The sequence below is a fragment of the Microplitis demolitor genome, chromosome 1 (genome assembly GCF_026212275.2).
Source record: "Microplitis demolitor isolate Queensland-Clemson2020A chromosome 1, iyMicDemo2.1a, whole genome shotgun sequence".
Lineage (NCBI taxonomy): Eukaryota > Metazoa > Arthropoda > Insecta > Hymenoptera > Braconidae > Microplitis > Microplitis demolitor.
In genome coordinates this window covers 10,570,188-10,597,371 of record NC_068545.1, presented here as the reverse complement: position 1 = coordinate 10,597,371, position 27,184 = coordinate 10,570,188, and the positions used below count along the sequence as shown (strand labels likewise).

The following is a 27,184-nucleotide window of genomic DNA, read 5'->3' as shown; positions in this document are numbered from 1 at the left end:
GATTCATCCCATCCAATTTTTAGACGCCAACAATCTTGCATGATTACCTTAGCTGCGAAAACAATTGGACCGAGTAGACCTAATGGATCGAAAATTTTCGCGATTTCAGAGAGAATGAGACGTTTCGTGAATTTTTCCTTGAGAGCAATCGGTTTGGACGTATAGACGAGAGTGTCTGACTGCGAATTCCAAGCTATTCCTAATGTTTTAGAGATAGCTTCCTGCGGCATACCAGATGTGGACTGGAATGTTTTGCTGGCAACGTTGTCCAATGCATGACTGTGGTTGGAAGCCCACTGACGAATGTTGAACCCGCCGACCTTCAATAAGTTGATGATCTCGTCACGCAACCGTAGGACTTCATCCAAGGAATCGGCTCCTGTCAGAAGATCATCGACGTACAAATCTCGCTGAACAATAGAACTAGCCAGTGGAAACGTCGTTGCTTCTTCACGTGCGAGTTGATGTATAGTACGAATGGCTAAGAATGGAGACGAACTGACACCGAAAGTTACCGTATTTAAATTGAATACAGAGATGTGTCCATCGTTGTACCAAAAGATGCGGTGGTATCGCCGGTCTTCAGGGGCGATCCAGATCTGCCGGTACATCTTCTCGATGTCTGCTGTTATGACAAATACATGAGTGCGGAAACGCAATAAATGTTCAAATAGTTTGTCCTGGATAGTAGCTCCGACCATAAGTACCTTGTTGAGTGATAAATCAGTGCTAGTTTTAGCCGAAGCATCAAAGACGACTCGCAATTTCGTTGTAGTACTGGAATTTTTGATGACTGCATGATGTGGAATGTAATACCCCGGAAGAAATTCGTCCGAAACGAGAGACATATGTCCGAGATCGAGATACTCTTGCATGACCTTGTGGTATTCTAGTTTCAGCTCTGGATTGGCCTGTAACTTCCGCTGCAATGAATAGAATCGACGAAGTGCCTGCGAACGAGACTCACCTAAATCGAAATCGTCGTACCGAAATGGTAATTTAACGACATATTTCCCGTCAGAAGCACGTTGAACGTGATCTACATAATGTTTTTCACATAAGTCATTTTCAGTGGTTTTTACGGTTTTGTTGGATAGATCTTCGATCTCCCAAAACCTTTCTAAAGTTTGTTGTAAGTTAACCAAACAACACGAATCAATTCGTGCCTTTTTATTGGCTTCCAACCCCCCAACGACCACCCAGCCTAAATGTGTTTTTTGTAGTAATAGATCACCTTGTGTAGGGCTGATGTTTGTTTGGCCGGATTGTAAGAGCGCGACTGTGGTGCCCGCACCAATTAGTATATCGACAGGACGGGGTATATGAAAATTCGGATCTGCGAGAGGTAAGTTTTTTGGCAATTCTAACTGATCACGTGGGAAAACGTCACGGGGTTCGAGACCAGTGATTTGTTCGATTACAGTACATGATATGAATTTACGGTAACTGGGATTGATCATAGATTCAAGCACCACGCTTGTCTTGCCTATCGTATGTGTTGAGAGTGCATTTACCCCGTGAATAGATTCAGTAGATCGGCGGATTGGTAATTGAAGACGTTTAGCGAGTTCTAAAGTAATGAGATGAACGGTAGAACACGTATCCAATAATGCCCGAGCTGTCGCGAATAGACCGGATGCTGCTCGAATCCGAACCATGGCGCTCATCATCAAAGTCGTACTCGCGTGAGTAAGACCCAGCGATCTAACATTCTCGGGTCCTAGTTACTTAGGCGGATCCTTCCTTTTCTGATGATCGCCGCCAAGGGAGGATTTTGTGGAGTGCAATTTTGAATGATGGAATTTCGTACAGTGTTTGCAATGGTATCTGGAGGTACATGGAGAATGGTTCTTTCCGAGACAATTTCTGCAGAGGTTACGTTGTTTTACAAACTCCCATCGTTTAGGGATAGTTAGCTTGTCGAATTCCCTACATTGGTACAAATAATGATCAGTAGCTCGACAATAATCGCAGGATTTTGTAGCAATGACAAGCGCGCGATCTCCATCCGCGTTTTTGAAAGTCTTCGATTGATTTGGGAAACCGGTAAAGGTACGTTTGTTAGCATTACTATTTTTTGTGTTGGACGCGGATTTAGTGTGCATACGCGAGATTGTTGCTTCCAAAAATTTAAACATATCTTCGACAGTGGGGGAATCGTCTGGTTTGAGAGTATCCTGCCATTTTTCTGAAACGGAATCGGGTAAAATTCTTTCGAGATGCCAGATAAAGCAATCATGAGCTGGTTGGCTTCCGAGAGTTTCGAGGGATGTCAAATTCTGTCTGACTGTGTTCAATATGTGTCCAAGGGTGGCTGGGTTGGCCGTTTCCGGTTTTTTGAGCTCAAATATTGCACCGATGTGTTTGTTTCTCAACACCCGTTTTAATTCATACGTTCCTTTCAGGATGGTCCAAGCCACCTGGTAATTTTCATCCGAGGCCTGTAAATGTATAATCCGTTGCGCGGCTTCCCCCTTCACGCACGTTTTCAAATATTGAAATTTTACAATATTGGCGATATCGTCACGTTTGTCAATAATACCCCGAAAGAGATTTGAAAAAGATATCCACTCGTTATAGTCACCCGAGAAGGTAGGTAGTTGTGGGACTGGTAGTTTTTGTAAAGTTTGTTTTTCAGTTTGAGTCGTATTCCCTATAGTCGTGCTGTTGTGTACTGGAACTTCTGCCTCATCGGGCGTGAGATGTTCTTCAAGTCCATAATACGCGTTTGATACTTGATCGAAATGTTCGGACTCGTCGGATGTCGGTTGAGCCTCGATCAATTCATTGACGAGTTCTTCATATTCGCGAAACAAGGGTTTAACTCGTTCGAATCGTAATGATGCTTGTAGATCAGATATTTGCTGGGCATTCACCAAACCGGCTATTTTGTTTAAATACCGTGTTAAGATATTACGTTTTTTCACGATCAGTGCGAGGTTTACGTCTATTATCGGTGGTTCTGACATTTTGAATAATTAGATAAATTGAAGTATCGGGTATTGAGATGTAACACAACCGGCAATAAGAGAACTGAAAAAATTCAACTGAGTGACTCGCAAATCACCGAAATTGAGCGACAAAATCACTCAATTGAAGTAATCCCAAGAATCAAACAATCCAATTCCTCAATTAATCGCGAATAAATTAAAAGATAGTTAATTACTGTAATCGAGTGACCTCGATGATCACGACAATCCAATGATCCTCAGATTAAATAATTGATAGGATCAGAAGAGTCAATCGATTCAGAAATTTCAAATTTAGCTACCAATTCAATTAAATTGAGATTTCGAAGACTTGAACAATTCACCGATCGCAACAGTTGAAAGTCTTGCGACAAACCACTGATGTAATCTCAGAATTGCACAACTCAATTCGAAATGGACAAATAATAAAATAAAATTCAAAGTATATTTAAATGAATAAGATAAATAAAATAAACTAAATAATTATTTGACAGAAAATTAGATATACTGTCAGTAGTGTTAAATAAAATGTGAACTTAGCTCGGTATCACTGCAGACGATCCTCCAGATGCGGCGGTGTCAACGGTCGGTACTAAATGATGTGTTGAATCAATCTGTTAGCTACGCTTGGTAATTAAAGTTTATTGGTGTATGTTTAAATCGTCCAATCGAGTTACCTCACAGGAGGCACCAAAAATGTTAGTGGGAAATTAATCCCTTTTTTCTATTGTTTAACTTATTTATTAATTATCTAAATGATCTGAAAATAAAATTGAATTAGTATTCTAGTTTAAGTTAATTTATAAGGAGGATGAACGGGTGAATTGGGTAGTATTAAATAAAAGTCGTGATTGGGTATCAAATTGAAGAATATATTTGGACCCAAAAAGTTAGGGAAAGCACTACGGCATAAAACCCTTTGAAGAAGTTGCAATGAACGGTATGAAATATTGATATCAGAAGGATGATGATAACTCGTTGAACAATTGACACCAGAACAACGTATATGTATACGCGCAGAATGCTGATAGCTTGCAGTTAGCTTGCAGAAGTTGGAAATTCAATGTTATTGCCGATGGACAATATGATGCGACTAGTCGTTGAATGGAATGATGTCTAGATCAAATCTATTGAATTAGATTACTTAGTTATGTTCGTGACAGAGACGAATATTTACTGCAGTTAATTGAATCTGATCAATTGGAATTGACCGACTATTAGTTGGCGACTAGGCCGTTACTTGAATGTATACTGAACTTAAGTAATTGATCACGGATGAATATTTATTAACAATGATAATAATGACGAACGCGGGAAATTTCACCTCAAGATGTACCGAATGTTTAATAATAATGAATGATGTATAATTATTAACTAATCACTGTTAATTGTATTGTTGTTATTTAATATTAATATTAATATTAATATTAAATGCCGAACACAATTAAATTGACTAATCAATGAAACACGAAAGGAATCCCGGGTTGAATGGGTAGGACCCACGCGTAACAGGTTCCGACTTGTTTTAAATACGACGCAGTAACCACGGGAATTTGAGATTGACAAAAATATGGGTTAATTTTTATGAAATAAGTCCAATTAATACCTGGATGATGTCAAGGAATACTTATCTCTTTACGATGCAGTTAAATTATAACAGATAATTAATTTATTTAATGAAATTAGAATTGTTAGCTTGAGAATTATAGCCAAAATGCTCACAGTGTGTGCGCTCGGTAGTAAGACTCGTAGTCAACTGGTGCAGAAAAACGCGGTGACACCGGTGCGTTGGTTCGACCAAACGGAAAAATCAGACAACCGTGCGACAGAGAGATGCTTAAGGCATAAGTGCGACGATGAGACATAGCGAAACCGAAGCTATAATGAGCGCGCGCGTTTGCGGTGCGACTCGACGTGGTGGTGAATTTAAATTACGTACCGCCAGGTGGTGACTCTTTTAAATGTTTTGGAATTTTACGTTAATAAGATGACAATTAACATCAGACTTTCGTTATCGACGGAACAACTTTTAATAATCACTTTTTTTACAATATCTTTCAATTTTTAAATACAAATACTTTGAAGAGTCCTGTATTCGTAGGAATTTTTTAAAATAATCCTTGCGGTACCAAATTTCGAAATTTTAACAATTAAAAATTGTACATTTAACATGAACTCTTTATGTTGACCGTAGTTAGAGTGAGCATTTTATTAAATAACAATCATACTTTTTTTACAACATTTTTTTATAAGCTGAAAATTATTAATTCAATTTATAATAAGTAATTTTTTTCAATAAAAACATAAACGAGCGGTATTCATTGTTTTGTAATTAATTTTTAAAGTTTGTTACTTTTAATAATTTTCAAGCTTTCTTCCATAACCTGACAAGTGAGAGATAGTGACTTGGCAACGTTGCAGTGCGCGGTAAGTTTAAAACACTGTAGGAGCCCAACAGATTATAATAATTATAAATTATTTTTTAAATTTAGAATTTTTTAAATTTAATCGCGAAGTCATTATTATTTATTATTTGTTGTCTTCAACTATGTATAACCTCGAAATTATTCAAAACACTTTCTACAACACATGCTCAAGGGGAAAAATATTCTCAGTTAGAATGCAACGTAGTCAAGTCTGAGAAAAGACGCAATCATTTTTATACTTCTGCGCATATAAGAGGATGCGCAAAAGTGTACTGTATCTCAAACACTTCTTATTGTAGTTAGAATATTTTACACGGGAGAAATCTTTCTAAAAGTTGCGAACTACTGCTACCGATGAACCTCCTTAAAAAATTTGTCATTCTTTTCGCTGTATGCATAAGGCCCTATACTTAACTGTATCACTTCTCATAGAACTCATTTATTCTTATAAAATCTCCATAGGAATTTATGAGAATCTATTTGATTCTATGAGATTTTCTAAATAGGGTTATAAGAGCAACATTGTAAGTACACCCTGATTAAGAAAAATTATTTGAAATTATTCAAAACAATTAGAAATGATTAAAAATAATTTGAATCGACTAATATATAGGTATACACTTAGCATGGATTAAATCATTTTTCTTTATCAGCGCGCTGTCTTGTCAAATAAATTTGATGATGTTCAACATTAGCTTATTTAAATTAATTTATTTGTAAGGTTATTTTGTTTTTAATAAATACAATATTGATTAAGTAATTATACTCAATTATCTGCACGGAAAAAAGAAAACAGGAATAATTGCTGTTCGAACGAGCATTTATTACATTTTCAAATAGTAACGCAGCGCTTCATAAACGAAACTTTGAAAGTTACAGTTTGGCGCCGCGCAGTAAGTTTTACATTTTAACTATGAAATACTACAGTTTGAAAATGTATCAAGTTTACTTTCTCACACTGTAATATTTGATGAAAATTATCAAAGTATTATTCGATAAGCTTTAAAATTTACAGTCTTTTCTCAGCAAGTTTTACGTAAAAATTATAAAAACTTATTTAGTTTCAATTTAGTTTAAATAGTGATAGAACCCACTGCGAAATGTAAAATTTTTTTTTCTTTTTTTCATCTAAACGTAATTTTTCGTTTTTTTATTTCGAGAAAATTATTCAAGCATATATTAATATTATATATTAAAGTCATGATGTATTATAGGATATACTATAGTACATTCCAAAAAGGTACTTGTTACTCTGTCAGGTGACAAAAGAATACTTGAACACAATTGTATTTAAATTTGGAATATAACAATTCTAGAATATCTTTCTTACCAGGGAAAATATAAGTGGCTGGGCGCGATCTCGTGGTGAGCACTGAACTACTCCTGCTGCAGCTGCCAAGCATTCGTGATTTTCCCCTTCTCTATATCTATTTTTTCTCCCAAGAAATTTTTTTTCTTGGCTTCAGCAACTTTTGTTTTCTTCGTCAGAGCACATAAAAATACTTGCATGCAAAGTATAGCACTTGTTCCGAGAAAGTTTGTTTTCTTTAGACAAGAGAATGCAATATTGCCGCAAAAAATTATGTATCTTGCTTAAAAAAAAATATCTCTTGCTTTAAGTAATATAAGCTCTTGAAACAAGTGAAAATCTTTTGATTTAAGCGTAAAAATATGTTGACATGAGAAAAAATATTTTGATTCAAGATAAAAATTTGAAGATAATTGTTTACTTGGTGCAAGTATATTTTTATTTTCCGAATCGATAAAAAAAAATCTTGAATCAAGAATATTTTCCTTGATTCAAGTTAACTGTTTTTTCTGCCGATAATCTCTAATATTGGAGCATGGGTCTTGGCTTAGTGCAACGTGCACTCACATATACTATTTCAAAAATATTTACTGACAATTGAATAGAATTAGTATTTTCGTACATCCAGCTAATTACCGTGATACGGTCCTAAATTTCAGTATCTAAATTGTAAAACTTACAAATTCGAATGCAAGTGACTTCATGGAATTGAAACACAAATTTTCAATTTTAAAGCTTTAATGAATGATTGTCAAGCTGCAAAAGTTTAAAAAGTTAATTTTTAATTTTCTGAAACTTATTAACGATATTTTAAAATATAGTTTTACTATTTTTACATTTTAAATAGTAAAAGTTCGTGATTGCTAAAGTATTGATGATACTTGAGATAGAAATTTTAAAAATTACAGTGTGAGATGTAATAGCTCCATTTTCTTCATTAAGGTTCATAATTGAATGCCCATGCTGTAAATCTTCTCGAACCACTCAACAAATTTTCTTATTTGATACTTTAATTTTCACACAACGGCTAAACTGTAATTTTTATAGTTTTAAAGAGAATTAGATGATTTTTGAAGAAACAAATTTTCTGTGAGCAAAAGGTAATAATTATTTTACAATTTGTTGTGTACGATTTACATTTTCAAACTGTAAATATTACTGCTTAATTTGCAACTAATTTTTTACAGGATAAAATTAAAAAATTATAGTATATATTCTAACTTTTGTTATGACGGGCTGGTTTTTACATTTTATTCTGTAACTATTCAAGTTTTCTTTTTTCCATGTGCTACCATTTTCTCACAAACAATTTTGTATCTTTTCCTTTAGTTATCAGCATCGCATAGTTCAGTGCAGAGTTATCCTTCGCCCTGAGTGCACTATTGTGGTCCCAGTAAGAGAATGGACCTCGGAAATCGCCCCTAATACCGAAAATTTATAAACTGCGCATGCGTAGAGATAAGTGGGAGAATATTTAGTCCATAAAACATTCAGAATGGGAGTAAAAACTGACGACACCCGAAGTCCAATCTCTTGTTGGGATGAGAATAACTAGTTCTTTTCGTATGCCAGATAGGATTTTTTCCCCGATGGAGGTTATACATACACTTGACTCCGATATAGAGACCCGGTTGTTTTGCGTTACCTATGTATGCGTGACATGTATGTGTTTGAACGTTTCTTGGTATAAAATCCCTAACGGATCCGTATTACGGTAAATTACCTTATTTTACCGCAGAATACCGTATCTTACTGCAAATTTGCCGCATTTTGCAATAATTTGCAGCAAATTACAGTAGAATGCAGAAATTTTCGGGAATTTACCGCAATTAGTGGCATTTTTACCGTAACACAGTGAAATACTTAACTTTACGGTAAAATGCCGTAATTTTGCAGTATATCTGCACGTTTCCGATGAAATACCGCAATGTTACCCAACAATGCTGCACTTTTACCATAAAATACCTCACGATTGCCGCAAATTGACAATGAATTAACCGTACCTTTCCAGTCAAATACTGCAATATATCGCCAAGGATAATACCGTGACTCTGGGATAGTATATATGGATTAAAAGAACCCGGGAAAAAATGACCAGACCTGACCATGCCTGTTCATGTATGATCAGGCCTGAAATTAGACCTGATCATGCCTGCTCATGTATGATCAAGCCTGAAATCAGACATGATCAGGCCTGATCATATCTGTCCATGCCTTTTCATGCCTGAAGCGTTAAATACACTCAGGCCTGATCATGCCTGTTCATGTCTGTTCATGCCTGTTCATGTCTGAAGCGTTAAATACACTCAGGCCTGATCATACCTGTTCATGTCTGTTCATGCCTGTACATAAATAGAAAATTTTGTTGACCAAGAATCTATCACATGTAAGATTTTTATTACTTAAAGTTCATACGAAACTTACTTTTTAACTAAATCTCTTAGGTCAGTGGGTAGCGTGTTAAACTTTCGAGCGCAAGGTCCACGGTTCAAATCCCTCACACGCCCGAATTTTTTATTTTTTTTTTATTTTTATAGTAATAATGATATATAATATAATATAGTTATACATAATTATATACAATTATATAGAACCATACTTTATATATAGTTTTTTTTCCCGGATGGGCATGAACAGACATGAACGTACCTGATCAGTCCTGAACATGCCTGATCAGGCATGTCCATTTTTCATGTCTGATCAGGACTAATCATTTTTTCCCGGGAAGCATTCTAATAGTGGAATATCTACTTACAGAGTATCGAAATGGATGGCTTATAAGGACAGTTACAAAATCATTCGCTGTTTATGCTGCTACTGCTACAGAGAAACAAGAATGGATGGCTCACATCACAAAATGTATTGAAGATTTATTACGAAAAAGTAAAAATTCTATTCTATTTTGGTAAATAATAATTAATTATAACAACAGCAGTAATAATATGTAATGAATAGATCGGTGTTAATTTAGTTGTAAATTTTGCTGGAAAAACACTTTTTTTTCGTTGTGATGTTATTTGAAATTCATGCAAATTTATAATGTAAATTCTACAAATTTCATATATAAACTGTAACGGGTGAAGTGTAAATCTATCATTAATTAACGACTAAGTCCTACGACAATTCTTATTCTGCTCTTTAATTAGGGAGTCTAAAAAAATCATCAGATGGTTATTGAAACTTTTGAATTTGCCATGGCATCTTGCAATTGTTTACTAAAATTATTATTATTATTATTATCGTTATTATTGTTGTTATGATTATTATTATAATAATTATTATTGTCATTATTATTATTATTTCTATTTTCATTTTTATTTTTATTTTACGCAAGGTTTTACTCGTGTATTGTACATTTTGAATTTTATGTTCGTATAATTTCACCCAAACAACATGGACTGCTGATTCGAGTATTTGTTATCTTATTTAAATATCTGGTTATGGGACATAATTCACTGCGCATTCAACAGTCGTGCGCTTATAGATTCTTTTATTAAATTTGATTATCTGTATTCCACCTCAAAATTGAAGGTTTAATCATAGCAGCTTGTTGTTTTTAATTTTTCTAACTTCCTGATAAGAAAATCGCAAATTTTGAAAAATTCGGAAAGTTATTGTTTTCGCCCGAATTTCCGAAAATCGAATTTTCATCATATGTTAACGTTTTGAGGTCCTAGGAAGCTATTCTGACTATTTTCAGAATGATTTCCGATTATCTGTATATATATTGTGTGTGTGTATGTGTGTGTGTGTGTGTGTGTGTGTGTGTGTGTGTGTGTGTGTGTGTGTGTGTTGGCCGTCCTTTTCTGGAAATTTCAGATCTATCGATAAGATAGACTCTAAGATATTAAAGAAATACAAAAAAAAAAATTATTTTTTTCGTTTTTTTTAAATTTTTTAGAAACGGCTCAATCGATCGATTTCGAAATCGAATCAGCTCTGGAACACCCTAAAGCTCGTCGATTTCCACCACAACCATCTCAATCGGTAAATTCGTTCAAGAGATATCGTTGGCGAAAGAAATGGAGAAAAACGGTTTTTTTTTAATATTCTCTTTAAAGTGACTTATCCGATCTACCCCTAAATCTAGGCAGCTTTAGAACTCAATAAAACGCGTCGATTGCCACATTGAACGTCGAAATCGGTTAACTAGATCAAAAGATATGGACGTTGAAAAAAATTGAAAGAAAATAACAATTTACCTCGTTTTTTCCGGACAACTCAGAATATAATTTACCAAATAGTCCAAAAATCATACCAGCTCTTGGTCTGTATGTTTTTTCTCGATCATTACATTATGATATGCAACACGTTCTTTAGTTTAAATGATATTATCAATAAAAAAATTAAAGAAACACCGTTTTTAAAATTTTTCGGATAATTTATTTATTAACGCTCTGATCTGAGTCAAAACTCATTCGAATTCTAATTTTGATGACTTCCATTGATTTCTGCCTGAATTCATCTATTTTTTTGAACATAATCGTTAATGAAAATTGAAAAACCGCTTGTTCATTAATTATTTTCGATTCTTAAATTTTCATGCTTGAACATATAACGTGAATTGTTTGAGCTTGAAAAGCTCATCAAAACCAATAGATGTTCAAGTACTGGGTGTTTTACCGTAGTCACATTCATGTTTTCGAGCTCCTTGAGCTTGAAAACACCGGGAACTTGTTGAGCTGGCGCGTAGGGCTAACTATTACCCAGTTTTTTTTTATTTAATATTTTAACGCTATTTTGTATAACTCCATAAACTAGGGTGTTTCAAGAATAAAAACAGATTTTTTTTTTCTCGAAAACAGATTCAAAAGTTTCATTGAGATATAAAAATACGCCTGTGAAAATTAAAGCTATTATATTGAGGAGGTTTGATACCGATTTTCAAAATAATACCATAATTCTGAAATTTGTTTTATTGAAAGATTTATAAAAAAAAGGATCACTGTTGAAATTTCAAGTCGAATCACTACACCGTTTTAGAGAAATAAGTTTTCAAAATTCGTTTTTATACATGGGCGTAAATGAGAATCATTCTTGAAAATGCCGTAGATTTGCTACAATAAAACCATAGATATAAATTATGCAGTATCAAATAATTAAACATTTTTGAACACATCAATGTTTTGTATAAGCTTAATCATGGGTTTGTTATTAAACTATTAATGGAATAAGAGGCGAATTTTAGTTAGTGACGTCACATGTGTCGTGAAGCTAAGAAACGACGGCAACAGTAGTCCAGTCGATGTGTATGAAAAACGGTGCAAGATCATAGTCGGCGTCGGAACAAACCGATGTTTAAAATTTTTTTTTCTAAATGTTGGAAAACCTTTAAAACAGGAAGTTGACATAAATTCAGTTTGTACAAATTCTTCTTTTTATAAAGAGTTAGATGTAAAATTGAATATCTCAGAAACTATTAAGAAGTTATTGAGACAAATTAGTATCATTATGTTTGGGATTTAATAACGAACAAAATGAATTTTGATCGAAGTCTCTACGACGAATAATTGTTGAGATAAAAATTATCAAAGCGCGAAAAACGAAAAAGCGCGTCATTTTGTCCGCGCGCGTATAAACAAAAGGCTGTAACTCGGAAGCGAATCAATATTTTTACAAACTTTTTTTTATTCTCTTCGTACACCATATATCAACCATAAAAAAATTGGTAACTTCCAAAAAAATTTTTTCGAATTTAAAAGTTAAAAAAAGCAAAAATCCTTTTTTGTTAAATAAAAAATAGAAAAAATGAAAAATAAATAAAATGACCTGATGGTTAATTTTGTTTCAACAATTACCCAAACAGCTACGGGTAATGACAGTTAAAAAAAAAACTTTTTTAATAAGAAAATGCGTTTTGAAAATTTTTGGAATTTATCAACAATTAAAGAAAAAAAAATTTTTTTTTTTTCGATGCGACAGAAATTCATCTGGCGAAATTCTGAATCGAATGGTATATACGAATTTTGATCGATTTTTTGAAATTTTTTGCTGCGGGACTGAAAAAATTAAACTTCGGAAATCTTCAGGGATTGCTAGAGAGAGAAAGTGGACATAAGACATAGTCTTTCTCTAAAGGATTACGTCTATACGTATCCCTACAGACAGATTGTGGTCTTTTTTTTTTTTTTTCGTCTCCAACGGCTTAAAATCTCTCTTTCATCAATTCTTATTTCTCATTTTGTTATAAATAAGATCATCAAAACTTCAAAAAAATCGTTCCTACAATATAAGTATCAAAAGATTGTAAATTTTCTGAATCGGAAAAATAACTTATCGTGTAGAGTCCTTATTTTAAAAAAAGTTTACGTCATTATTTATAAAAAATTTTTTAACAAATTTGTAAAAAAAAATGTTCTTACAATATAAAAGGTAGCAAAAGATTGTAATTTTCTTAATCGAAAAAATAACTTGTCGTGTAGAGGACTTTTTTTTTAAAAAAGTTAACGTTTTTGTTTAGAAAACAATTATTCATCGTAGGCGAAATTTTATTAACAAATTTAATTCTTTTGCGAATGTAATATTTGAAAAATAAATTTCACATCCTGTTAAACAATTACGTTGCCAATGTTACTTATACATAGATAACGTTTGTAGTTGATAGATAGTTATATTGTGAGAACTATTTTTTCGATCAATTGTTGAATAATTTTTTTGAAACAAAGACGTAAACTTTAAAAAAAAAAGACCTTTATACGATAAGTTATTTTTCCGATTCAGAAAATTTATAATCTTTTGATACTTATATTGTAGAAACGATTTTTTTTGAAGTTTTGATAATCTTATTTATAACAAAATGAAAAATGAGAATTGATGAAAAAGAGAATTTTAGTCGTTGGAGACGAAAAAAAAAAAAAACACAATCTGTCTGAAGTCGCTCACGAATTTCGAAAGTATCAAAAATGATCGAAATTTGAATTTTATATTTCAAATTTTTTTTTTCTCGTGGCAGCAATAGTTTATATTTGTGAAATCATGATTACGCTGAAAATTTAAATATTTAAACCTTGCTCAAGAACTTTGAATGTTTTTGAGCGACCCTTGAATATTAATAATGAACCTTCTTGATTTTTTCACCATCGGAGACCAAGCACCCTAATGTATATATATATATATATATATTAGGGTGCGATTCCCAGTTCGGGCTATCTATATTTTTCTCAATTTATCTATAAATTGTCTTATTGAGAAGGTTTGCATGTTTTAGGTTTCCACTATATTAAATTGGTAATGTATAATATAAATAATGGCAATATATAATATAAATATAATTAAACTGATAATATATATATATATATATATATATATATATATATATATATATATATATATATATATATATATATATATATATATATATATAAGGGTGATTCATTTCCGCAAAATTTTTTTTTTTAGTGCTCAAGCAAAACCTCAATCTACATAAAAAAATCGGTCTGTCGGTTGACCCTGCGGGCCAGCCCCAAAACTTCCCGCCTATTTCGAGCTCCTTGAGCTCAGAAAATTGTTGTAGATACATTTTCTCTTCGAGCTCAAAAATACTTTTGTATGCTTTTGTTTTCGAAAGAAAACGTTTTTTACGATTTTTTCTCAAACGATATCTCTTGAACGAATAAACCGATTAAGACGTTCAAGGCGACAATCGACATGTTTTATTGAGTTCTATAACTGATCAGATTTTTAAATTGATTCATCAAGTCTTTTTTGAAATACTTTCAAAATACTAAAAAAAAAAATTTGGAATTAATTGGGTCAGTCATTTCGAAAATATTTGGAAAAAACCATTATCCACCATTTCTTTCTCCCGCGATATCTCTCGAACAAATTAACCGATTGAGATGTCTAAGGCGGCAATCGGCGCGTTTTATTGAATTCTAGAGCTGATTAAAATTTGAAATCGATCGCGTCAGTCGTTTCGAAAATATTTAGAAAAAACCGTTTTTCACCAATCCTTTCTCCTTCGAAAACTCTCGAACGAATTATCCGATTTTGATGTTTGAGGTGGCAATCGACGCGTTTTATTGAGTACTAGAGCTGATTAGATTTTGAAGTCGATCGTATCAGTCGTTTCTGAGAAATCAATAAAAAACTAAAAAAAAAATTTTTTTTTTTTTCGTAATTCGCAAATATTTTCGAGTCTATTCGATCAAATGATCTAAAATATTCAGGAAAGTTGACGGCCAACAAGTTCTTTCGATTGCCACCTCAACTATCCAAATCGATTCATTAGTTAAAAAGTTACAAAGAGTTTACATACATACACACACACACACACACACACACACACACACACACACACACACGCACACACACACACACACACCCACACACACACACACACACACACACACGCACACACACACACACACACACACACACACACACACACACTCGGACATCATTCTGAAAATAGTCAGAATAACTTCCTAGGACCTCAAAACGTCGACATCTGATGAAAACTCGATTTTCAAAAATTGGGGTGAAAACAATAACTTCCCGAAATTTTTGAAAATCGTCGATTTTCTTAGCGGGAAGTTAAAAAAAAATTCTCACCAAATATGAGCTCTTCATTCCAATGCTAAGTACTTACTATTTCGATTTGATTTTTTCCCGTTTAAAATGCCCGTAAATAAAATTAATTTTTTTTAACTTTCTAATACTCAGCTGCGTTTCATGATATCAACGCGGTTTTGGTCGCAAATTGTAGGGCATTTGGTGTTTTTCAAAAGTGCCCATAATTACTTAGCTGTTATTCCAGCTGTTTCACTTGTGTCCGTTACGGAACTCATTTTTCCTATGAAATTGACCTTTATTGGCTTGCAGAACGTAAACCAATGAAAGTATACTAAAATTGCAGATGAGAATTTTATAGGAAATTTTATTCCCTTCAAAAAAGTCCTATGAGTCAAGTCGCTAAAGTCCATAGTTTCCGAGTTATAATCATTTTTATAATTTGAGAAATTAAATAAAAATTGTAATTTTTTTTAACTTCCCGTTAAGAAAATTAGTAATTTTCAAAAATTCGGGAAGTTATTGGTTTTACCCCAATTTTCGACAATCGAATTTTTATTAGATGTTGATGTTTTGAGGTTCTAGGAAGCTATTCTGACTATTTTTAGATGGATGCCCGAGTGTCTGTATGTATGCATATGTGTGTGTGTGTGCGTGTGTGTGTGTGTATGGATGTAAACTCTTAATATCTTTGTAATGAACTGACCGATCACAATGTTTAAGGTGGCAATCAAAAGAGTTTGTTGGCCGTCAACTTTTCTGATAATTTCTAAACGATCGATCAAATCGATTCCAAGATATGAAAGTAAAACAAAAAAAAATTTTTTTTTTTTTCAGTTTTTTTTTCAGATTTTTCAGAAATGGCTCGATCGATCAATTCCACAATCTAATCAGCACAAGAATTCAATAAAACGCGTCGATTGCCGCATCAACCATCTTAATCGGTTTATTCGTTTGAGAGAAATCGATCGAAAAAAAAATAGTGAAAAACGGTTTTCTTCGATTATCTTCAAAGCGATTCATCCGATCAATTTCAAAATTCAATCAGCTCTAAAACTCAATAAAACGCGTCGATTGCCGCCTCAACCATCTCAATCGATTATTTCGTTCGTAAGATATCGTGGGAGAAAGAAATGCTAAAAAACGGTTTTTTTCCGAAAACAATGGCATACAACAGTATTTTCGAGCTCGAAGAGCTCAAAAATGTAATCACAACAATATTTTTGAGCTCAAGGAGCTCAAAAACTGCGGGAAGTTTTGGGGTTGGCCTGCAGGGTCAACCGATAGACCGATTTTTTTTACATTATATTTCTCAAATTATAAAAATGATTATAACTCGGAAACTATGGACTTTAGCGACTTGACTCATAGGACTTTTTTTTGAAGGGAATAAAATTTCCTATTAAATTCTCTCCTGTAATTTTAGTCTACTTTCATTGGTTTACGTTCTGCAAGCCAATACAGGTCAATTTCATAGGAAAAATTAGTTCCGCAACGGACACAAGTGAAACAGCTGGAATAACAGCTAAGTAACTATGGGGACTTTTGAAAAACACCAAATTCCCTACAATTCGCGACCAAAACTGCATTGATATCATGAAACGCAACTGAGTATAAGAAAGTTAAATAAAAAAGTAATTTTATTTACGTGTATTTTAAATGGGAAAAAATCAAATTGAAATAGTAAGTACTTAGCATTGGAATTAAGAGCTCATATTTGGTGAGAATTTATTTTTTTCGATGTAGATTGAGAATTCGCTTGAGCACTTGGAAAAAAACAATTTTTGCGGAAATGAATCACCCTAATATATATATATATATATAATAATTTATTTATTTACATACGTATTTAGATTCATGTGGTGTAGTGTATTCAATCTCCTTTTTTGTATTTGCTATTTATTGTTGTGGCCCGTGGTTATTCAAAATAAATAATAAAAAATAAATGATTTAATATAAGGTATCCGCGGGTAACAAGGCCTGAATGACAGAAATGATATTTAAAATAATCGTCTCCGCTAAAGGTTACTCTAGTAGAAGGGTCTTGCATAGAGATGTTACGACAAATTTATTAAGTCCCGATACCACATTTCCTGTCTTCTATATTTCATCATCCGTCATATGCTGTCGTAGAGCAGAAGAAATTATAAAAAACAATCTCGTCTTCTGACTCTTAAAAAGGATACTAATAGTTTTAAGTGCTGTTGAGCAAAACAATCTAGTCCTCTGATTTTGAAAAAGTATTGTTGCTAAATTTAAGTGATAATTCACCTCTAATACCAATTTTATTAAGTTTAGTTAAACTATTCCAGTTTGTTTAACCCGTAGGGCTTATTATCCTGCCGTAGTAAAATAAGGTCTATTCGTATGGCTTTTGTAAAAGTATAATTTTTTGTTTGCTTATGGTAAAAATTACCATTACTTGTTTACATTTCATGGCTAATGTATTGAAATAAAGATTAATGATACATTTTGATAAATAAATGCAATATTTTCGATTCTATTCACAATCTTCCTTAGCTAGGCCTTATTACCCGCCGCACTGAAAAAAAATCTGGGCGTCGGTTGACCCTGCGGGCCAGCCCCAAAACTTCCCGCTGTTTTCGACCTCAAAGAGCTCGAAAACATTAGTGTAGATATATATCTTCGAGCTCGAAAATGCTATCACATGCAATTGTTTTTTTACGATCTTTTCAAGCTCTAACAAGTTACCTGTTATGCTGAAGTTTGAAAATTTAAGAATCGAAAATCATCAATGAAGCGGTTTTTAAAATTTAGTTCCTGATTATGTTCAGTAAAATAAGTGTATTGAGGCAGAAATCGATGTCAGGGATCAAAATCAGGATTTAAATAAGTTTTGACTCATGTAAGAAACAATAAAATATGAAATATCCGATAAAAATATCAAAAACTACGTTTTATCGATTTTTTTGTTGATAATATGATTTAAACTAAAAACCAAGTTCGATGACATTATATGATCAAAAGAAACCATGAAAAAGATGAGTTGGTATGATATCAGGCTGTTCAGTCACGAGCTTGATTAGTTTGAATCAAGCTTCGTGCATTTCCGCTCGGTTCGGGAGTTGCCGAGCTCGCTACTGACTGAAGGTCAGAATAGTGCCGGGTCACTCGCTATTTGGGACCGGCACATACAATTTCTAACTCAGGATCGTGTCAAGACGTCCTGAGAACCCGCTACAAGCTGACCAATCACAAAATTCGTTTTATATTGGTCAGCCTATGAGAGAGCTCGCTATCAACTGCTACCTGTTGGCGCGCTTTTAAGCCAATAAGAAAATTCGTCATATGCAGCAAGGCTGCCACGTCGACACCAAGCTCCTCGACGACTCTACAACGCTACCATCTTTATTCATTCTACAACGTGTCTTTGCTACTTGCAACCTCGTGCTTGAACTGCTTCAGTAATTAACTTATGTAAAATTGAACTAAAACGCTACGCTGAATTATCCTCAATATTTAGACAGTATATCAAGGCTGCTATTTATTGAGAATAAATAAATTATTCTTTCGCCAACAATTAATTGTTAATTAATTATTGTTGACTTAACCGCTACTGACCACGTGTCAATTTTATACGTGAATTATATTTTTGAGTTTGAATTCGCTATCGCGTATAAATTTTCTAGTTGCATTCGCTCTTGATTATAAGTCTCATAATTTTTAAGTGTAAATAAGTGTAAATAAATCTATAATTTATTTTGTGATAAAATCTGAGTAATTTTTAATTGTTTAAGTAACCTCGCCTAAACCAGATCCAATAAGTTTATTCGCTCATTTTACACAGGCACATTTTAGTACGTTATATTATGATTTATCCGGAAAAAATAACATAAAATGTTATTTTTTTAACTTTTCAACGCCGATATCTTTTGAACTAATCAATCGATTTTGATAGCTGACGTGGCAATCGGCGCGTTTTATTGAATTCTAGAGCTGATTAAAATTTGAAATCGATCGCGTCAGTCGTTTCGAAAATATTTAGAAAAAACCGTTTTTCACCAATCCTTTCTCCTTCGAAAACTCTCGAACGAATTATCCGATTTTGATGTTTGAGGTGGCAATCGATGCGTTTTATTGAGTACTAGAGCTGATTAGATTTTGAAGTCGATCGTATGAGTCGTTTCTGAGAAATCAATAAAAAACTAAAAAAAAATAATTTTTTTTTTTCGTAATTCGCAAATATTTTCGAGTCTATTCGATCAAATAATCTGAAATTTTCAGGAAAGTTGATGGCCAACAAGCTCTTTCGATTGCCACATCAACCATCCAAATCGATTCATTAGTTCAAAAGTTACAAAGAGTACACACACACACACTCGGACATCATTCTGAAAATAGTCAGAATAGCTTCCTAGGACCTCAAAACGTCGACATCTGATGAATACTCGATTTTCGAAAATCGGGGTGAAAACAATAACTTCCCGAAATTTTTGAAAATCGTCGATTTTCTTAGCGGGAAGTTAAAAAAATTTGTTACGTTAACAAAAGTTAATATTACACAGATATTTGTTAAGATAACAAATCCATCTTGGTCAACACAACGAAGTAACATTTTTTATGGTAAGTAAAGTGAAGTTGCCGTTATAACAAATGGCATGCGTTGAGCTAAATATTAAATTAGGTTTTATAAGGATTTCATGACTCGAGAAAATTCAACTTCACCTAAGATATTATCGCGTCGCAATATATTCTCTTGAGTCAAGAAAATCACTTCTTCAAGGCGCCCACTTCTAACTATACTTAGACATATTAGTATACTTTTCAAAACAAATAGCGTTTAATATTTTCGCTACAATTTTCAAACACAGTTTATGTCCGAAATCCAAAACTCGTGATGAATTCTTAATGATGTTGTTTATCTAATTAAAGCACAAAATTCTATGCGTATTCGAAAAATTTTTCCTCAACACATCAATTGCTACAACAGTAACTTCACTGTACTTACCGCAACAAATGTCACTTCGTTGCATTAACCAAGTAAAGTTTTGCTATCATAACAAATAGCTGCGTAATCTTGATTTTTGTTATTATAGCAAATTTTTTTTTTCAGTGCATGGTATTATATAATATATATAATATATATTATATATATATAATATATATAATATATATTATATAGTATTATATAATAATAATAGTATAATTGACACTATATAATAACAAAGTAGTATACATGATATATTAAAAATACAAAAAAAATGTATTGTGTGATGAATAGCTCGGATTGATTAGACTATTGCATTCAATCCTTGATTTAATGATAATTGATTTCAGAACTAGTGAGCAAAAAAAATTAATGTACAAATTTGAGCACTTAATATTGATATTAAGAGGTGTATCGTTACGACTATTCGTTTTTTGACAGAAATTTCATTTTCTTTATACCTCGGCCGAAAGTACGCACTTTTAGCCTCGAGTTCACGGCAGAAAGTCTAACATTCGTGCCGTGCTGGGATTACTCGCGCGCCATGTATAACAGCAGGCCGAAAGAAAGCAATAGCGGGACGAAAGAGTTTTCTTGCGTGCACTGGCTCAACTGTTACTGGTTATACGTATACTATCGTCACTTTGACAAGATTTGCTGACACTCTCGCTCGTATTGATAACCTCAAAACTTGTTTACAATTAATTTTAAATTTTATGTCTGTATTTTTAAAAAAGTAAAATTTACTAAAGATTAATAAAAACTAAAAAATTATTTTTAATAAATTTAATAATTTGAAAAAAAATTAGGAATTATTTATGATACTGAAGTTAGCTGACGTCTAGAAATTGTTAAATTTTTTCCAACGATAAATTATGAATAAAAAAATTATTTAAAGAGTTGAGTCTACAGTTTTTTTAATTTCCTACAAGTGCATATTTTTAGTTTTTATTTTTTTGTAATTGATTTTTGAAAAAAAAAAAATAATAAAACCGTAAATTGTTAATTGTCTATTAACTTTAGGATCATAATTATTCTTTTTAACCATGTGTAATGATAATTTTTGCACGACTCATGATGCGAAGCATGAGAGTGTTTTACGATCGAAAAATTTTTTTCGTCTCACTTCGGCAACTATTTCAATTACTATACCTTTGTTAGTTCACGGAATTAAGATATGTTGCATACTATTTTGAAGATAATTTAATGGAGATTAATTCCATACTTTTCAAAAATTTATTTAGTTCAATAAAAACCGAAAAAACATCAAAATATTAAAAAAAAAATTTTCTGCCCGTCAAGTATAAAACCGATAGATACGATAACTTGCGAAAAAATCCAGTAACTAAATCAAATTTTTTTTTTTTTAATTCTTTGAAAGATTTGTAGGTTCCCTATTGCAAATGGCTCGGTAACTCAGTGTCGTTTAATTACAATTAATAAAAGAATAAAAAAGGCTGTACAACTATATCTATATATCTATGTAAAATTAACATGGATGGTGATATATCTATACATTATACGTACATTTATTCCACCAGAGGCGCTTGCGGATAACCGTCCTAGTACAGCTGTTTTTTTTTTGGTATTATTGCTAATTGGTAAGCCTGAATTTTAATTTTATTATTTCATAATAAATGAGGATTATGAGTCGTGCACTTTTGGATTTTCCAAACTTTTTTTGTAGATGTATTTGATGCCTGCCCTCCAACCAGCAGCACTCGCTTCGCTCGTACCGCAAATGTCAGGGCAGGCATCAATACATGCTAAAACGTAGTTATGTAATTTATACATTTTTGATTAGTCAATGTACTTTCGTCCGGGTATAAAGAAAAATAGTATACACTACATGGACAGAAAGTTGAAAGGCCCTGAACTGCACGTCTGATGACCTCGGCTTCGCCTCGGAAACATGACGCGCAGTGCAGGAATCTCCAACTTTCTGCCCTTGTAGTGTAATATACTATTTTTACCCAAAACCCGACAAACGGGTAGCGTATTAAACTTTCGAGCGTATCATTTTGACTGTGCTTAACCTCTACTTCGTCTAGAGTGTAAACTTCTTTTTTGCTTTTTTGTCACTTTTCTATAGTTTTAAACGTTTTTTATAAACAGCTTCTGATACTAATTTACCTTTCCAATATTTCCTCTTTTTAATATTACTTTCTTCCGTAATTAATAAAAACAAAAACCAGCTGACATTCTTTTCTTTTTACTCACTAATACACACTAACACATAGTACTCGTGTTAGACCTGAGCTTTAGCTAGTAATAAACCTTGTGACCAACATTAATGCACAAAAAATTACTAAACACTAGCGTGCTGTTACCATACTTCCGCGTTTATTTTTTAATCACTTATTTCATTAAATAAAAATTATTTTATTACAAAAATTTTTTTTTATGATTCAATGCAATTATAATGAAGATATATTGTGTTATTTCCTAAAAGTAAGTCAATCCATAATATATTCTGTTAATGAAATTTTGGTGGGTAGGAGTTGTAATCTTGCAAAAATACAATAAAAAATCCATGAGATCCTCAAAAAAGACAATGGTTATCGAACCTCCTTAAGAGGTTCCGCATCGCACTTTTCTATTTTCCTCAACAATAACATAAATAAAATTTTCTTTGCTTTCTTCAGATTCTTATAGCTAGCTAATGATGTGTCGTAGAAAAAATTTGCAGAGATATTTTTGTAGGTAGTTGAATGCTCTACAAAAAAGTCTTTTTGTCATTTTTTGATAAATTCATCCGTTCAAAAATTCAGCTTGAAGTCGAATTTAAAGGAAATTTTGAGATCTTTTTACTTTTTTGGTGAAACTATCAGACTTATCACAAAATTTCATAGTATATTAAGATGAAATATTTTCATAAAATATTATTTGATTAAATTTGTTAAAACTCCGCATTGCTTTCTAGTGACTCTCATTTTAATGTGAAGCTCTTAAAAAAAATAGTGTTCTGATCAATTTCAAGAGCTTGATATTAAAATGGAAATAACTAGACAACATTGCGAAATTTTGAAAAATTTTATAAAAATATCCTAAGATGCTATGACATTTTTTAAAAAGTCTGATAGTTTCGTCGGAAAAGTAAAAAGATCTCAAAATTTACTATCAATTTGACTTCAAGCTGAAATAACTTTTGAACAGATAGATTTATTAACAAATCATAATATAAGATAATTTTTTTGTCACACACACATAGAGCGTAGGAAGAATTATGAATTTGTTCTAATAGTCATGCGCACGGTGTTGCACAGTACTTAGCGTTTTCGCGTATATTTCCAACAATATGAGCCCAGTCAACAAAATTCAATTGAACAATGAGTTTATATTGGTACCGTTGTTTTATAATGTCCACTTCTTTGTAAAACCGTCATCTCACCTGTTTTTGGGATATACCTGTTGCAAGCGTCCTCTTTTTCTACTGTTATGTAATGAACAGTATATTAAAAATAGTTAATAATTGACTTAGCCTCTCAATAACGTTTTCTTAAGATCAATATGATTCTTAGCGTGTGAAACTGAACCAACATCCACTATAGATTCATTCTTATCGAATCCAAGCATTTGTTTTTACATACACTGGCATGGTGATTTCCCTCGTAGTTTTAATTTTATGTATTGGCCGACATGATGATAATCCTCACAATAATAATCATAGGTGTCTTCATTTCTAGGTGGAAAAAAGCCAGTTGAAGTACATGCTGCCGTTTGGGTGCCAGACAATGAAGCAACTATCTGCATGCATTGCAATAAAACGCAATTTACTGTTTTAAATCGACGGGTAACTATTCTTGTACATAATAGTAAGTCGTATTTTTTGATTGCTGAAATGGCTTTCAAACATAATCGTGTATGGATAAAAACCAGTCGTAAAAAGTGAGGTCTGAATTGAATATTCGAATTAATTTTTATCGTCTGAAAGATTCGTTCTTGTAAAGGAAAAATAAATATGGTAACAATGTCTGTGTCTAAAAAACAACCTTCAGTTCCAAAAATAATCTTTAGGACAAAGAGCCAAAACAATTACAATAAAAAGAAAGAATATTTAGTTAAACATTATTGTTCAGTTCCTGGTTTTCATTATCTACAACTGATACTTCATCTAAATTAAATGAATGTCAGTCATTGCCAAACAATGTATTTGAGCTATTAAAGTACGAAAACCAATTAAAATTCCAGAATAGGCTTATCGCATAAATTGATTTCGAAATTTTTTTTTACGATCAATTACTGGCCACATAATTCGTATCTGATTGAAGTATACCTAAACTACTAGAAAATAAAATAATATCCCATATAACAATTTTGTTCAAGGCTTGAGCAAGCCTGGTCTCAAGTTTGATTGACATTAGTGTTTTTTCCTACCGATGTGTCTTACTGTAGATACTTGTGGCCAGATTTCAATAGCAAGTCTAGTGCAAGCCTTGCACAAGAAATTCGTGCCAGATTATAGCTCAATTCTAGAGCAAGACTGGTGCCAGCAGCATGCTAAAAATAGTTTCGCATGGCTTACTCAAGATTTGCTCAAGCCTCATGGTCAATTTTTCGAAAAAGCTGTCTCTATCACAATATATAGTGAGAGAGACATCTGTTCGAAAAAAATCGAGCTTGATCCTTGAGCAGATCTTAAGCAAACTATGCGTAAGTTATTGGTGCACGAAATGCGCTAGAAACTTTTCAACTGCATCGTATCTAAGGTATCTTCAATATTCTTGTGTACAATCTTTTGAGCAAGTCATGCACGAGTCTTGATGACGATTTCTTGCTAGATAATCTTACGCAAGACTCATACGTAGAAAAAGATACTTATGACCAGGAATTTTGCTTTAGACATAGGCACCAGAATCTCGCACAAGCAGGTGTTACCTGAGATTACATGTTATTTGCATTGAAGTTTTTTTCCCGTTATTATTATTATTATTATTATTATTATTATTATTATTATTATTATTATTATTATTATTATTATTTTTAGATGTTTAAATTTTTTTAAATTTTTGACCAGGGTATTTTTATTTATTTACGGAACATTGGCTAGACTGGTCGGTTCCATTAAGGAACATTTATTTCGAACTTAGTCTAAGTATTATTTTGTTACATGTGGATAAGTCCTCTAGCCAAATACGCACTGTAATATCATACTTTAGTTCATAGATGATAATTTTATTATAATCGGTTTCGCCCCGAATATACTTGCTGGGCTCATCAGTAAAGTTGATGCAAGTATATTCTACTTTAGACTGATAAAAGGATGTTGAATAAATGATAGTGAATTCTTAGATGATGATGGTGGTGTAGCAAGTGTTCCAATCTTGCTATCATCTTTTGGTAGAATTCTATTTAATTTTAAGCCATGTTTTATTTTTAGATGTTTAAATTTTTGACTTTTAAATTATTATTATTATTATTATTATCATTATCATTATCATTATCATTATCATTAACATTATTATTATTATTATTATCATTATCATTATCATTATCATTATCATTATTATTATTATTATTATTATTATTATTATTATTATTATTATTATTATTATTATTATTATTATTATCATTATCATTATTATTATTATTATTATCATTATCATTATCATTATCATTATTATTATCATTATCATTATCATTGTCATTATCATTATCATTATCATTATTATTATTATTATTATTATCATTATTATTATTATTATTATTATCATCATTATTATTATCATTATTATTATCATTATTATCATTATTATTATTATTATTATTATTATTATTATTATTATTATTATTATTATTATTATTATCATTATTATTATCATTATTATCATTATTATTATTATTATTATTATTATTATTATTATTATCATTATTATTATCATTATTATCATTATTATTATTATTATTATTATTATTATTATTATTATTATTATATTTTTTTTCTTTCGTAGCATCATTGCCGTCAATGCGGTGCTGTAGTTTGTGGCCCTTGCAGTAATAAAAAATTATTTTTGCCAGGCCAAGGAAATGGAAAAGCTGTTAGAGTATGTTTACAGTGCTATGACGATGCAAACAAAGTGAAGACTTCTTTAACTGCGATTGACAATTACAATATTTTGGAGCAATCAGGACAATTAGCAGACAGCTCAGGTGGTGATAGTTCAGGTGATGACGATGAAAGTAACAAAGATGAAAAACACGATGAGGTGAGCTTTTTCTAGATTGAATAAAAGAAAATAATAACAACATTGCTCACTCTAAACTATTAATAATTATTTTTTTCAGCCTAAATTTTACTCTGTTCTCGCCCAATGAAAAATAATTGATCCCAATTAATGTATTGAAAAATTTAATATCCGAGCTTGCATCATTTCAAGAATAACGAAGTATTTTTTTTTAATAACAAAAGAAGTAAACGAGTAATTCTTATATTTTCCGGAATAGAAGTATAATCAAACATAATAAATAATTCTCTTATAAAATTTACTTGTTTTACTTTTATCCTTATGGGTATCTGAGAAAATATGATCGAATTTGAATATGTCTACCTAGATCAAATTCGACCTCACCATTCCTTGCCTGATTCAATTTTTTCAACAGTTTCACATGATGACAGATATCTTCGAGCCAAAGAGTTCCGTTTAGACCAATCTTTAGATTTTTTATTTCAATTTTAATACTCATTCAAACAACTTTGAAATTTTTTTATTCAAGAAGCATGTAGATCAATAATTCAAGAACAGGTTTGCTCCGTTTTCTTCATGCATGGGAATACTGAACATGACCCGAAGGAGGTCAGACGATTCTGCTCCTATAGATCAAGAACGTGAATCAAAACATAATGACGACAGTGACGACAACTACGAAACCGATTCATTTAAAGAAAGTTGCTCAGGGTGGGATTTCTGGAGGCATACAGTTACTCATCATCGAGTCGCCCGGGTTGACCCTGCTTCGGCAACCGGTCTGGAGACTAGTAGGGAAGTTGAAAAATATGGTCTGTGCAGTGATAACCTTGTTG

General features: G+C 32.2%; 1 protein-coding gene across 12 annotated transcripts in view; it reads left to right on the top strand.

Moving 5' to 3' along the window:
• LOC103570358 (reticulon-4-interacting protein 1 homolog, mitochondrial) overlaps positions 1-26,645 on the top strand; it is a 41,838-nt gene extending 15,193 nt beyond the window's left edge. For 10 of the 12 annotated variants that reach the window (XM_053741444.1, XM_053741437.1, XM_053741419.1 and 7 more), the window contains 4 exons: positions 9,462-9,587; positions 23,850-23,956; positions 26,115-26,369; positions 26,449-26,645. In XM_053741444.1, the coding sequence (XP_053597419.1) occupies positions 9,462-9,587; positions 23,850-23,956; positions 26,115-26,369; positions 26,449-26,478 (518 nt within the window). In that variant the 3' untranslated portion in view covers positions 26,479-26,645. Of the gene's footprint in view, positions 1-9,461; positions 9,588-16,052; positions 18,880-23,849; positions 23,957-26,114; positions 26,370-26,448 lie in introns of those variants that run through there. The other 2 variants (XM_053741426.1, XM_053741447.1) reach the window with 2 other exon arrangements.
• Positions 26,646-27,184: the final 539 nt, after the last annotated feature.